The 11,207-nt window shown below is 38.2% G+C and overlaps 2 protein-coding genes across 2 annotated transcripts; one reads left to right on the top strand and one right to left on the bottom strand.

The window, feature by feature from the left end:
* Positions 1 to 546: 546 nt before the first annotated feature.
* LOC120439005 lies at positions 547 to 2,078 on the bottom strand. Its single transcript, XM_039609636.1, has 4 exons — positions 1,856 to 2,078; positions 1,353 to 1,466; positions 1,066 to 1,273; positions 547 to 961 (listed from the first exon to the last, which is right to left on the bottom strand). Exons 1-4 carry the CDS (start codon positions 2,032 to 2,034, stop codon positions 569 to 571), a joined length of 894 nt encoding a protein of 297 aa, XP_039465570.1. The 5' UTR covers positions 2,035 to 2,078; the 3' UTR covers positions 547 to 568.
* A 46-nt stretch (positions 2,079 to 2,124) lies between these two features.
* On the top strand, positions 2,125 to 4,094 carry LOC120439006 (coiled-coil domain-containing protein 106-like). The gene is made up of 4 exons (XM_039609637.1): positions 2,125 to 2,271; positions 2,855 to 3,001; positions 3,115 to 3,321; positions 3,417 to 4,094. Exons 1-4 carry the CDS (start codon positions 2,163 to 2,165, stop codon positions 3,731 to 3,733), a joined length of 780 nt encoding a protein of 259 aa, XP_039465571.1. The 5' UTR covers positions 2,125 to 2,162; the 3' UTR covers positions 3,734 to 4,094.
* The last annotated feature ends 7,113 nt before the right edge of the window (positions 4,095 to 11,207 follow it).

Below are 11,207 nucleotides of genomic sequence, written 5' to 3'. Positions count from 1 at the left end.
TTATAACTGTCACTTAAAGGCTGCCAAAGCTGTAACTCACTATCGGCCAACTTCTTTTTCGATAGATTATCTATAAATACTCATAAATACCTTAATAAACTTATTTAGGAAGTTACAAACCATTTGCTACTTGTTAGTAAAGTATCTTGAGTGAGCCCATCTAAAGTGGGGACCATATATACCTTACAACCTATTTATAGATGTGAAAGTTTTTGAAGTACATTGTAACAAAAAATAAATGACAACACACTGGGTAGATCCAGAACGCACTGTATTTCTAAGATGCCAATCACAAAAACATGAGAACAATGCTTACAGATTGGACACACAAATTTTGATACAAAAATAAAAAGTGTCATAAACTATCAGCCAATATTTGAGGTAATACAGAACACAGCTGGATGCAAACTATATGACCTGTAGCTCTTTACATAAAGTTTTCAAATAACATTTTCAAAAAGAAAAGAAAAAAAAAAGCAGTAGCAACATTAACTTTAGAATTATCTGTATTTTTGGAAATGTCATATATCAGTCTCCCCAATGTACCATTTTTGTGCTTTTTTGCAAGCTACTCGTTCCACTCAATAACTGTAAGGTGTTCTGACAGTAGTCTATCATTTCTGTTACCCCTGAGTCTCCAGATTTGCTCCTTGTAAGACCTCCAGGCTCTCTCCAGATGTTGGGTATGGGCACCTGTATGAGGGTCAACATACCACCTGCTGTGGTTAACAGTATGGTGTTCATACCCTAAATTTGGGAGTACACGATAGGCCCGCCATTCATCACTTATCACTGAGGAACCAATCCGGATATGAAGGGTAATCACAGGAACAAGATGTCTTCGAGATCTTTTCTCCACAAGTCGCAAGATAGGCCTCGTTTTCCCTCGATGTTTTATGCCCAGCATTCCAAAGACCCACTTTCTTCTTTTCCATCCCCCAGCCATTCTTCCTCTCCCATACTGATGCAGTAACAAAAAAATGAAAAAAAAAAATGACTAAATGATACTATGAAAGGTTGATAAATACATATATGTAATATTAAATTACAGTCACAAAAACTTACCTTTCGTTTGTGACGAAAGTGACTCTCATCAATCACAACAAACTCCCTTCGGCCACCAATCTGCTGACCTGTACGACGTCTCAATCTTTGAACTGCAGCCACACATACCCTCCTTATTTTTTTGGACATTTTACTAAGTGTTGTTGTGCTGCCTGCAATGGTGTCATCTATCATGTCGATTTGACGTAATCGCAGACCCTGAGAAAATCTTGAGAGAAAAAAAAACATCCTTACAAAGAGTAATTTAAACCTATTTCGTTATTTTTTTCTGTAGTGTTTAAGCTCACCTGTAGATAAATTGCATCCAACGTTGAAGTGAGACTTTAGAACGGCTGAAAAGTGACTTGTGTCTGACGGAGGTTTGTTTGACGTGTCCACCATGTGCTGCTCCACGACAGATCCTATTTTCAAAATAGTAACATGAAATATGTATGTTTAATTATATGCAATAAGTATTTATTTAAACTAAACTTAATATGCACTTGCAGACAAATTTTGTCATTCCTTGTTTTGTTTAATTGTAGCCTTCAATTTACCATTGTGTCTTTTTATCAAATAAGAAAAATGTGATAAAAGGGACTCTGTGTAGTTGTAATGTTAATGACACGTCTTTAAGGTGATAATCTAACTGACTTCACTTGCTTTAATTTGCCAGACCACGCGCTAGCTCCGTTTTAAGGAGAATTTTGGTGTGAAAACAAATAATACTAATAAATTTTACAGTAAGTGTGTCACTTCGTATGAGGTTGAGTCTAAAAACATAATATGAAAATTAATATAGATATCTTACCAAGCATATTGGTCTCCGTTGTTCACCCTTTTCTTCAGTTCCATTTTCTGCTGGCAGACTTTGCATTTTATTTTTCTTTTAAGTAGCTTTTTCCTCTGAAGATATTTTATAAGCTTCAGTGGGCCTCTTTTCGAAATCTCCTCGTTAATTAGTTTTTTCAGTCGTGTGAGATTTCCCATTTTTTAGCCAGTTTGTTGTTAAGCCAACAGAGGAAGCCGCGCTTTTGCTGCTTCCTGCTTCCTACATGACCAATAGGAGACCGCGATGCTCTGACCTCTCACCTGTAGGTCATAATCAAGTTGGAGTAATGGCTTCCTCTGTGAACACGACAAGCCTCGAGCGATCTACCGGCATGCGAACCCGGGCAAAAAGGGGGAATAATAACGTGGACAAGATGGATGTTCGTGTTACCAGTGGTGAGTATTTTTTTTTTTTTTACCTCATTGTATTACCGTATTTCATTGTAAACACCCACCGCCTATTAGCAGGTAGCTTTTCGTTAGCTACTATTAGGCGATTAGCTTAGCTTAGCTTTTAGCTACATTTCAAATTTAGAAATCGGCAAAAACACAGTTCAGTTTATTTTATTAGTTGTTTCTTGTGGCTCAAGAATTAAATGAGGATTATCGCCTTTGGTGTTACTCTGGGCTGCAACTTAAAATTGTGCTTTCTCTAATTTAGTTTGTCAGGCCTTCTCCAGCTATTTTGCTGCATTTCTATGCAATATAAATTCACAATAAATGCTCTACATTGTACAATCTAATGCACTATGTTTGAAATACGTTAATATATAATTATAGTCAAATTGGCCAGTTTCTAAATACATAACTCATTATATTTTGTAATATTGCCAGTGTAGGCTATTTATCAATCACTGTAATGCTTTTACTGTTATTTAAATTCTACAAAGTGTACATCATTATTATTCTTATTATTATTGTATTTGTTTTATTAATTTTATTTATAGCCAAGTCTCATTTTGTTTTTAATTTTCTCTAGGTGTGACTGTTGCCCCACCTGCACAGCTGGCAGACAGAAGAAAATCACAAGAGTTGGAGATCTGTAAGATGAGGCTGGAGTGGCAAAAGGATAAGATTGATGAGCTCACCAAAGAAAGAGACTATCTAAAGGAGCAATTAGCAGCATGTAAGTCCACTCTTAAAAACATTACATAGCTTGTCACATACTTGCTCTGCTTGAGCACTTACGCAAGCATTCTGTTGAGTAATTTTGTGTTTTCTTTTTAACTGTTTTACTAGCTCTCTCAAAGGAACCCACAAGTTCTGTCCAGGATTCCAGTGAGGTATTGAGCATATCTTCACTGTCCTCTGATGGGTCTTTTGATGAGAGTTCTAACTCCTCCATGAGCACAACTTCATCAGATGAAGACAGGAAGAAGAGGAAGAAGGGCAAAGCAAAAAAGCACAAGAAGTCAAAGAAACATTACCAAAAACAAAGAACAAGAGGTAAAGTGATTAACTCAACAGTTTGATTTTGCATGTGGTGTGTTACGTTACTACACTATTACATTACATTAATGATTATGTTCTCTCAATTGCAGTCCAGAATCCTAAGCAAGTGGTCACCCGGTATAACAAGATTTTGAGGCTGTTCAAAAGAGGAGGCACCATGTCTGCTGCCTTTAAACGTCTGGGAGTGGACCGGAACACGATTGTGGCAACTGCTCCAATTGCTGAGCTATTCATTGTTGCACCTGAGAGGTATAAGGAATTAGAAAAAAACAAGCAGGGACAGAAACTTTCATTGTTTGCTACACAGTGTGCTGCAGCAATCAGTGCAGATCCAGAAACAGAGGAAAAATTCAAAGCGTACAAGTCTTCAGGGAAGTTGCTTCCTCTTAAAACAAAGAAAGATTAGATCTTTGTTTTTTTTTACATGGTGAAATGTGGTGAGAGTCCACCATTGTTAACAGCTTAAAAAAATACAAGTTATGTATTCTGGTTGATTGGTCAATTGTTTGTTTAAAAAGATGACACTTTTGATTTTTTGGTTTGTATGTTTTTTATTATTATTTTACTTTTATACATTCTGTAGTTTTATTTTAATGATCACACATGTGATACACTTAATGTAAAGAGCTACAGGTCATATAGTTTGCATCCAGCCGTGTTCTGTATTACCTCAAATATTGGCTGATAGTTTATGATACTTTTTATATTTGTGTGTCCAATCTGTAAGCATTGTTCTCATGTTTTTGTGATTGGCATCTTAAAAATACAGTGCATTGTGGATCTACCCTGTGTGTTGTCATTTATTTTTGTTACAATGTACTTTAAAACTTTCACATCTATAAATAGGTTGTAAGGTATATATGGTCCCCACTTTAGATGGGCTCACTCAAGATACTTTACTAACAAGTAGCAAATGGTTTGTAACTTCCTAAATAAGTTTATTAAGGTATTTATGAGTATTTATAGATAATCTATCGAAAAAGAAGTTGGCCGATAGTGAGTTACAGCTTTGGCAGCCTTTAAGTGACAGTTATAAATGTATTGTAAGACATCTGTTAAGCTATAGCAGCTGACTGATGTAACCCTGATATTCAGTGTTTATAAAACATCTAGTATGAAACTACTATGTGTAGTACATGTAGAGTTTATAGTATTATGTAGGGTATGTTAACCATCTACTTACCTTTTACCAATGATTTTGTATACCACTGAACATCCTGAAATGAGTGGTTTGTAACTGATGCAGAGTAGTGTTTATAAATGATTAATCAATGAGTTTTAGAACATGAAAACATAATTAATAAAAAGTGTTGTACATTAGCTTATTAATCATGAATAAAGTGTTTAAATCAGTGCTTGTAAACTATTAACTGATTATGAGAAATACTTTGTAGATGCTGTAGAGAGAATTAAGTAACCATTAACTAATGCTTAACAGATGATTAACTAATGCTTAATAGTGTGCACTTATTACAAAGTGTTACCAAAAATCCTGACAACTATTTTTGTGAAAAGGTAAATGAACATTGTTCTGTACTAGCATAATACTTAAATAATATTGATACATAAGAATACAAATCTTAAAACAATCTAAATATATGTAGGACAAAAGCAGTGAAAGAGAATTAAATAACAATAACTTTTCTGTTGCCTACATTATAGAGCAAGACTTTGTCCCTACACCTAAACTGTAAAATGAGTAAGATGTCTGTTTCCTTCCCTGCCAGTATACTCTATGTTGTCTTTGTAACAGACTGTATACAGTTGTCATAATGGTGGAATTCAATTAATTAATCTGACCATCATAATCTTAAATTTGCATTTGCTGTAAAAGTGATCCTGACAGAGTGATCCCACCAAGCATGGACCCAGTGGTCTCTGAGGAGAGGCTCAGGAGGGAGGACATGGACAAAGTTTACCGTCTATGTCAGTTGTGGTGGGAGAAGCCCGCGAAAGGGTTGTGTCTCAAGAGCCGGCTGTGGTGAGTAGTACGGAAAATTTTTCATTTCCCTGACCATCTGTGTTTGTGTCTGCAGTGGACGAGCCGACAGCGCAGGTAACATCACTCGCTGCTTCACCATCTGCAGTTGTAGCATTGCCACTGTCTCATCTGCATCCGCCAGCTGCAGAGCTCAGCGAGCCGGAGCAGCTCAGCGAGCCACCAGCTGAGGAGCCGGAGCAAGAGCAGCTTAGCGAGTGTCAGGAATAGAAATATTTTACTGCTATTATTTGCGGCTATTTTATAATCATCATTACCATTTCATGTGATGTTACACTCAGATGCATTCAGATGTTCCAATATATTGGTATTATATTAGTCTTTATTACAGGTTCAGTTATAATCAGTTGAATCTATAATTTAAAGGTTTTTGAATGTTTTTATATTCTTACACATAGTCTTCAGTGGGGGAGAAGCTGACTGCAGGCTGACAGGAAATGCGTCTGCAGAGCATGTTTTGCAGAAGTGAAACCGAAAGCAGAGTGAGTGCAAGCCAAAGAGCAGGGTGTTATTATGCATGTAACACACACGCTTAGAGGGATCACTGATAGGGGAAAGTTCAAATTGTTTTGCTTAGGGTGGCTTTTAGACTATATTAGGAGGAGCAAACATATTGGCAGATCTAAGATCATCATTCGAGTGTGACATTTAGCCTAGAAATTACACAGAGTTCAGCTGTGTATGAGCACAGGCCTTATGTCTGGCTAAGATGAGAGGTGTGAGGTTAGCTGGGGTGCAGACAGGTCATGACACGTACTTAGCATACACTGCGGACACATACACACCATGGTAGATCTATTTTGGTAGGGCAGAAATGCAGAAGTGTGCCGGCGCACTTAGAGGAAGTGCACCAGACGGCGACAGCGAAGAGGGGAAGCACCGACCGAAGACAATGTTCTTTAGAGCTATGTTAAAGGTCATGGAACAGTTTGTGGTTTGGATTGACGTAAGCTGTACTATTGTCTATTTTTGTAAAAGAGGGGGCTTTGTTATTGTACCCATATAAAACCTTGTCTCATGATTGTAAGTTCAGTTCGACGCTGAAATCTGCACAGCGGTCGGACTCACACATGTGTTTATTAAAATGCCGTCTAAATTGCACACGCCTGGATCTGTGGTTATTTATGGATTCCTCTCTCAACATTGAACCCCAACATTTGGGGGCTCGTTCCGGTGAGAGAGAGGGAATGTTGGGGTTTTGGTGAGATCCGGGGTCCGTGGTAATTGGACGGGCAGACGGTAATCAGTGGTGAAAGTGGGCAGGCATTCCCGGGGCATTTAAAGGTAAGACACTGCCTGTTGAAATATATTTCAAAAGGTGTCACATTGGGCATGTCAAATTAAAAGCCTGGTCGCTGTAATTACTGGTGAATGTCTGTTTTTAATTTTGGCGAAATTTTGATGAAGTTTACCGTTGAAGTAATGATAATGAAGTATAAGTGACAGTACTGAGTAATGAGAATAAAGGAATGAAAAGAGAATTAAAGCAGTTGGAGCTGCTAAGTGAACTCTTAGAATGATAGGAATTTGGTCATTGTGTGGGTTCAAGTCCCATTGGTTATGCAATCCTTAAGAACTTTCTCGGAGGTGACGCTCCCTGCTGGATAGAGAAATTTATCCTTCACCTAGCGATGACTAGGGATAGTTTCGGGCAACATCCGAAGAGGACTGGGGAATCTCTAAAACTGTTGAGGGTTGTCCTTAATCTTAATCCTGTTTTGGGTGTAGATTGTTGTTTCAAATTATTCTAAATTACTTTAGGACGAGGAGTCTGGGACCCTTAAGAAGCGCATAGCCCGGACGTTGCGATCCCTCCTCGATGTGGACGCGCATTGTTGACCTATCACAGAGTAGGGTTAGCTCGGTTTGGCTTGACCGTGGGGTACAGGGCATCCTGAGATAAGCCAGTGGTTGGACCACTTTACCGTTTGGAACGGTATCTCGCGCTTTTGGCTACGATAAATTTGGTTAGGGCATTAGCAATCGGGCCACCGTCAGGGACAGAATACTGGCTAAAATTGGTCGCAAAAAGTCAGGGACTTTTATCGGTTGGACCGTTATGGGTAAATTTGTCGAAATTTATAGGATTTAAGAGGCTAAAAAAAAATCTGTGCAGTTGTAATTAATAAGACGTCTGTAATATAAAATATGAGATCTATGAGTAAGATCAGTCTCTGTGTCAGTAATGCACAGCATGTGCACTGATGGTGTGTAAATGCAAATGAGCAGCAGTGACGCGCAGAGAGGGTGGTTTCAGTTTTCGAGAGGACTGAGCGCTTTGCTAAATGCCTGTATATAAGAGGTTGGTTTTGCTTATTATGAGAGTGTAAATACAGTTTGAATATATTAGTGTGGATGTATAGTAAATGACTGAATTTTGATAGATGTATATTTCGTGAGCCATAAATGTTGGTGTGTTTTATTTTCAGTTATGTGTGTGTGTGGGGAGAAGCTGTGAGGACGATGAGAGGTTTCAGTTTTCTTTTTCTTTTTTCTTTTGACTTGCTCTTTCTGATCATGGAAGGCATGTCCAAAATACTCGTATGAAAGCGTATTTTGTGTGATTTTAACTGTGTGAATGCTGTCAGTATTTGATTTGAGTGACTGGGTGATTTGTCTGAGTAAGTGAAAAGGGGAAGTTTGAGAGAGAGAAAGGCAGTGCGTGTGAGACGATTTATGGCGTCTGAAAGAGGTTAGAACTTTTAAAGGTGTGTATGGAATAAAGGAGTGTGAAATATATTTCTTGTGTGATGAAAAAGTAGGATGTGCTAAAGTTTGAAAGTGTTTTTAATTCAAGAAAACAAAAAAACAAAGGAGTTAGATTAGTTTGAGGAACAGGAAATATTGCTCTGTGTATCGGGGCTGCAGCGACAGGAAATAGTGAACAGGAACTGTGCATGCCCATATATGGGAACTGAGTGTGTGCAGAAAGAACACAGAGAGACAGACGAGGAAATGGGAGCAAATGAAGCCTTTAAGAAAATGAATATATTACTAATTGTATGCTTTAGTGTGTCAATACAGGTGGGCGTCTTTCAACTTTGCAACCTTGAGTTCAGCAGCAGAAAAGTAGATTAAAAGCATTGGGAAAATAAGCCAGTTTTTGGCTCGAAATTGTGCGGCTGGATCTCTCACTTTGTCCCTGAAGCGGAGAAGAAGTTCAAAGGACAGTCAATCGCCTGATGAAGACCGACAGAACATCGTGAACTTGAATACAGCAGGCAAACGACAGTGCCACTGATCCATTAACACTGATGACGACTGACGACCAGCAGCAGCATGTAAGAGTAATGTAACATGTACTGTGAAAATACAGGCTGGGCAGTTGAACAGCGGGATAAAGAATTGTGGAAGAGCACTACACATTGAGTGATATTTTGCCATGCTGGGACTTAATCTGAAAGAAAGACTGTAAAGAAACAGAGAAGAAGACAACAGCTGAGTTGAGACTGTGTTTGCTGGAGCTTTGAAGCCCGAACAGGACATTGTGCAGAGAGGACCAGTGAGAGATGAAGCTGGACGAGTTCGACTGCGAGAATATAGGATATAATTGGATTGAAAATTGAAGCCTGAACTCATGAATTGTTTAGGGATGTCCACTACAGCATAACAAAGAGGTAAACATTAGAAAAGGTAAGAATAATGAACGAAAATAATTGGCATTACCTTAATGAATAGAAAACACACATACAAATTGTTACATGTGAGATTATTTTTGAAACGAATCAGAAGTGAGATAGTTTGAATCTAAAGCTCAGTGGTGAAATGCATAAATTAAATATGAATATATAGGATGCAATGAAGAAGCAGCTTACACGTAGTGTACATTAACATGAATACATCGCAAGGCAACGAAGAACTCAATGAATTAATTTAATGAAGAAGCAGTTTACACCCAATTAACATGAAATGCAGGGAAGAACACGCTTACATGCATGGCATAATTGGTGTTTCTGATCAGAGATAGAGAAATGGGTTATTTAACCACTGGTGATAATAATGAAAATGTCTTAGTTTTGTTATTTTCAGGAGTAAAGCAGACTTGGACCGGCTCTCCAGATCCAGGAGTCGGAAGAAAGTTAGAGGTTAACATCTATGGATAAGTTAAGGCAAGTTTCTGGTTGAATTGTTCACAGCATGATGTGTCCAGGAACCTGAAAAGCAAGCCCCAGCTCCTGGCTGAAGACCAGGAGGGCGGTAATTTAAGGTGGGAAATCAAAATGTGGGTTAGTAACTCGGGGAAAAAGAAAACTGACTGCTTAACTGGAGAGTTGGGAAGAAGTCTGGGAGACTGTGAAGCCATAGATGCAAAATAATATATACCCATACACACACAAACAGAAAATGCATTAACCTTATAAAGACAAGCTCTTGAAGCTTAATGAACAGATATTGATTTAAAACCTGGCTAAGAACATAAGCATATGCAATGAAGATCTGCTTGCTGCTTGTATGAGTGAGAGAATGGTGTGAATGGTTAATACAATTGATGGAAAGATTTAAAATAGATGGAAAAAAACAAAAGAAAAGTGTTTATAAGAGTGACTCAGGAGTGCTCTTGTACTGAGTGATCAAAATCAGTGATTAGTATAGAAAGAAAATGAAAATAATTCAATAATGTGATAAGGTGTAAACATGTATTTTTCTTGTCAAGTTGGCAGTTGAGCTGTGAGTCTATGAGCAGAGACACTTCCTCTCTTCATTTTTTCTTAACACTTCCTGTGTGTGTGTGTGATTGAGGCCTTAAAGGAGGGGTAGATTGTTCAGAGGTGCAAATTTGATTAGGAGGTTTATAAATTAGTGTTGACACATTGTTGTAAGGTGTTAGGCTGAATCTGAGTATGGTAAAGTGCTTAACCGGGGTTATTGTTGTGTGCACTGAAACGGTGCAGCTTTTGGCGAGGTTTTCAGTGTGTCGACGGGTGAAATTTAAGATTGTTTCAGATTTTGGAGGCTGTTGTTTTATTTCCAGAGAGGGTGTTTGATTATTTCCAGAGAGGGTGTTTGAGTAAGACATGGATATGTCTGAGAGGGGCCCCAAAAATTTTTTGTAGTAGTAAGTGCACTCAGGAAAAAACCTGTCAGGTGATTTTGTTTGGTACTTTGATGAGCTAATAATCAGCTCTCTTTTTCATTTTTGTTCTAAGCAGGCCTGGAAGACAGTGAACCGACGGCGCTGACAAAATTACCAAGTACGAAAATCAGGTGGGCTTTACAGAATTATAATTGATTACAATCAGAGACTGAGTGGCGGCAAGTCTCTGTCTAAAAAATGATTGCAGCGTGTCAATCCAGTCAAAAATAGAGAACTACTCTCCTAAAAAGGAAAACGAAATAAAACAAATGATTGAGCTCATTTTGCTGATGTGGAGCATCTGATGACGGCGCATGAAGGCTGCAGATCAGCAAAAATATCATCATGTGAATGCATGTGAGTGAATGTGAGTGATGGGACCAAGAGGGGAAATAAATAAAAGGACAAGTGGGAGACTTAAATCTGGGGATGCTGATTTTGGGTTGCTGATGTATGTTTGGAGAAAATTTCTTTTTACTGGGGTTAGATTATGGGATTACATTATATTGTTGGGAGAATGCAAAATGCTAAAAGGGGAACATTGTTTGATGAGATTCAAGTTACCATTAACTGAGGTAACTCATGATTAATAACTGTTTTGTTTAAGTTTGTTTTTGTCATGACACAGACTGGATCATAGAGGGAGAGTATGAAATGGAAAGTACAGGTTTTGTTTCCAGGAAGTTCCAAGGATCCAGAGTTCAATGGAGCAACGAGTTGGAGAAGATTTGACATGATGATTAAATTGATTTTGTTCCTTAAACACAGGTTTTCGGGCTGGAGCAAAACACCGAGAGGAGAATTGCT

This window comes from Oreochromis aureus, linkage group 3 (genome assembly GCF_013358895.1).
Source record: "Oreochromis aureus strain Israel breed Guangdong linkage group 3, ZZ_aureus, whole genome shotgun sequence".
Lineage (NCBI taxonomy): Eukaryota > Metazoa > Chordata > Actinopteri > Cichliformes > Cichlidae > Oreochromis > Oreochromis aureus.
Note: the sequence above shows the minus strand (reverse complement) of the source record. Positions and strands in the feature narration are given on the sequence as shown.

What these genes read in the sequence shown, in the direction of transcription:
- LOC120439006 (XM_039609637.1), top strand. Translation starts at nt 2,163, where the DNA reads ATGGCTTCCTCTGTGAACACGACAAGCCTCGAGCGATCTACCGGCATG. An exon ending in AAAGGAGCAATTAGCAGCAT is followed by an intron (nt 3,002 to 3,114) that starts GTAAGTCCACTC and finishes CTGTTTTACTAG; the next exon opens with CTCTCTCAAAGGAACCCACA. An exon ending in CCAAAAACAAAGAACAAGAG is followed by an intron (nt 3,322 to 3,416) that starts GTAAAGTGATTA and finishes TCTCAATTGCAG; the next exon opens with TCCAGAATCCTAAGCAAGTG.
- LOC120439005 (XM_039609636.1), bottom strand. Translation starts at nt 2,034, where the DNA reads ATGGGAAATCTCACACGACTGAAAAAACTAATTAACGAGGAGATTTCG. An exon ending in TGGATGCAATTTATCTACAG is followed by an intron (nt 1,274 to 1,352) that starts GTGAGCTTAAAC and finishes TTTTCTCTCAAG; the next exon opens with ATTTTCTCAGGGTCTGCGAT. An exon ending in ACTTTCGTCACAAACGAAAG is followed by an intron (nt 962 to 1,065) that starts GTAAGTTTTTGT and finishes TTACTGCATCAG; the next exon opens with TATGGGAGAGGAAGAATGGC.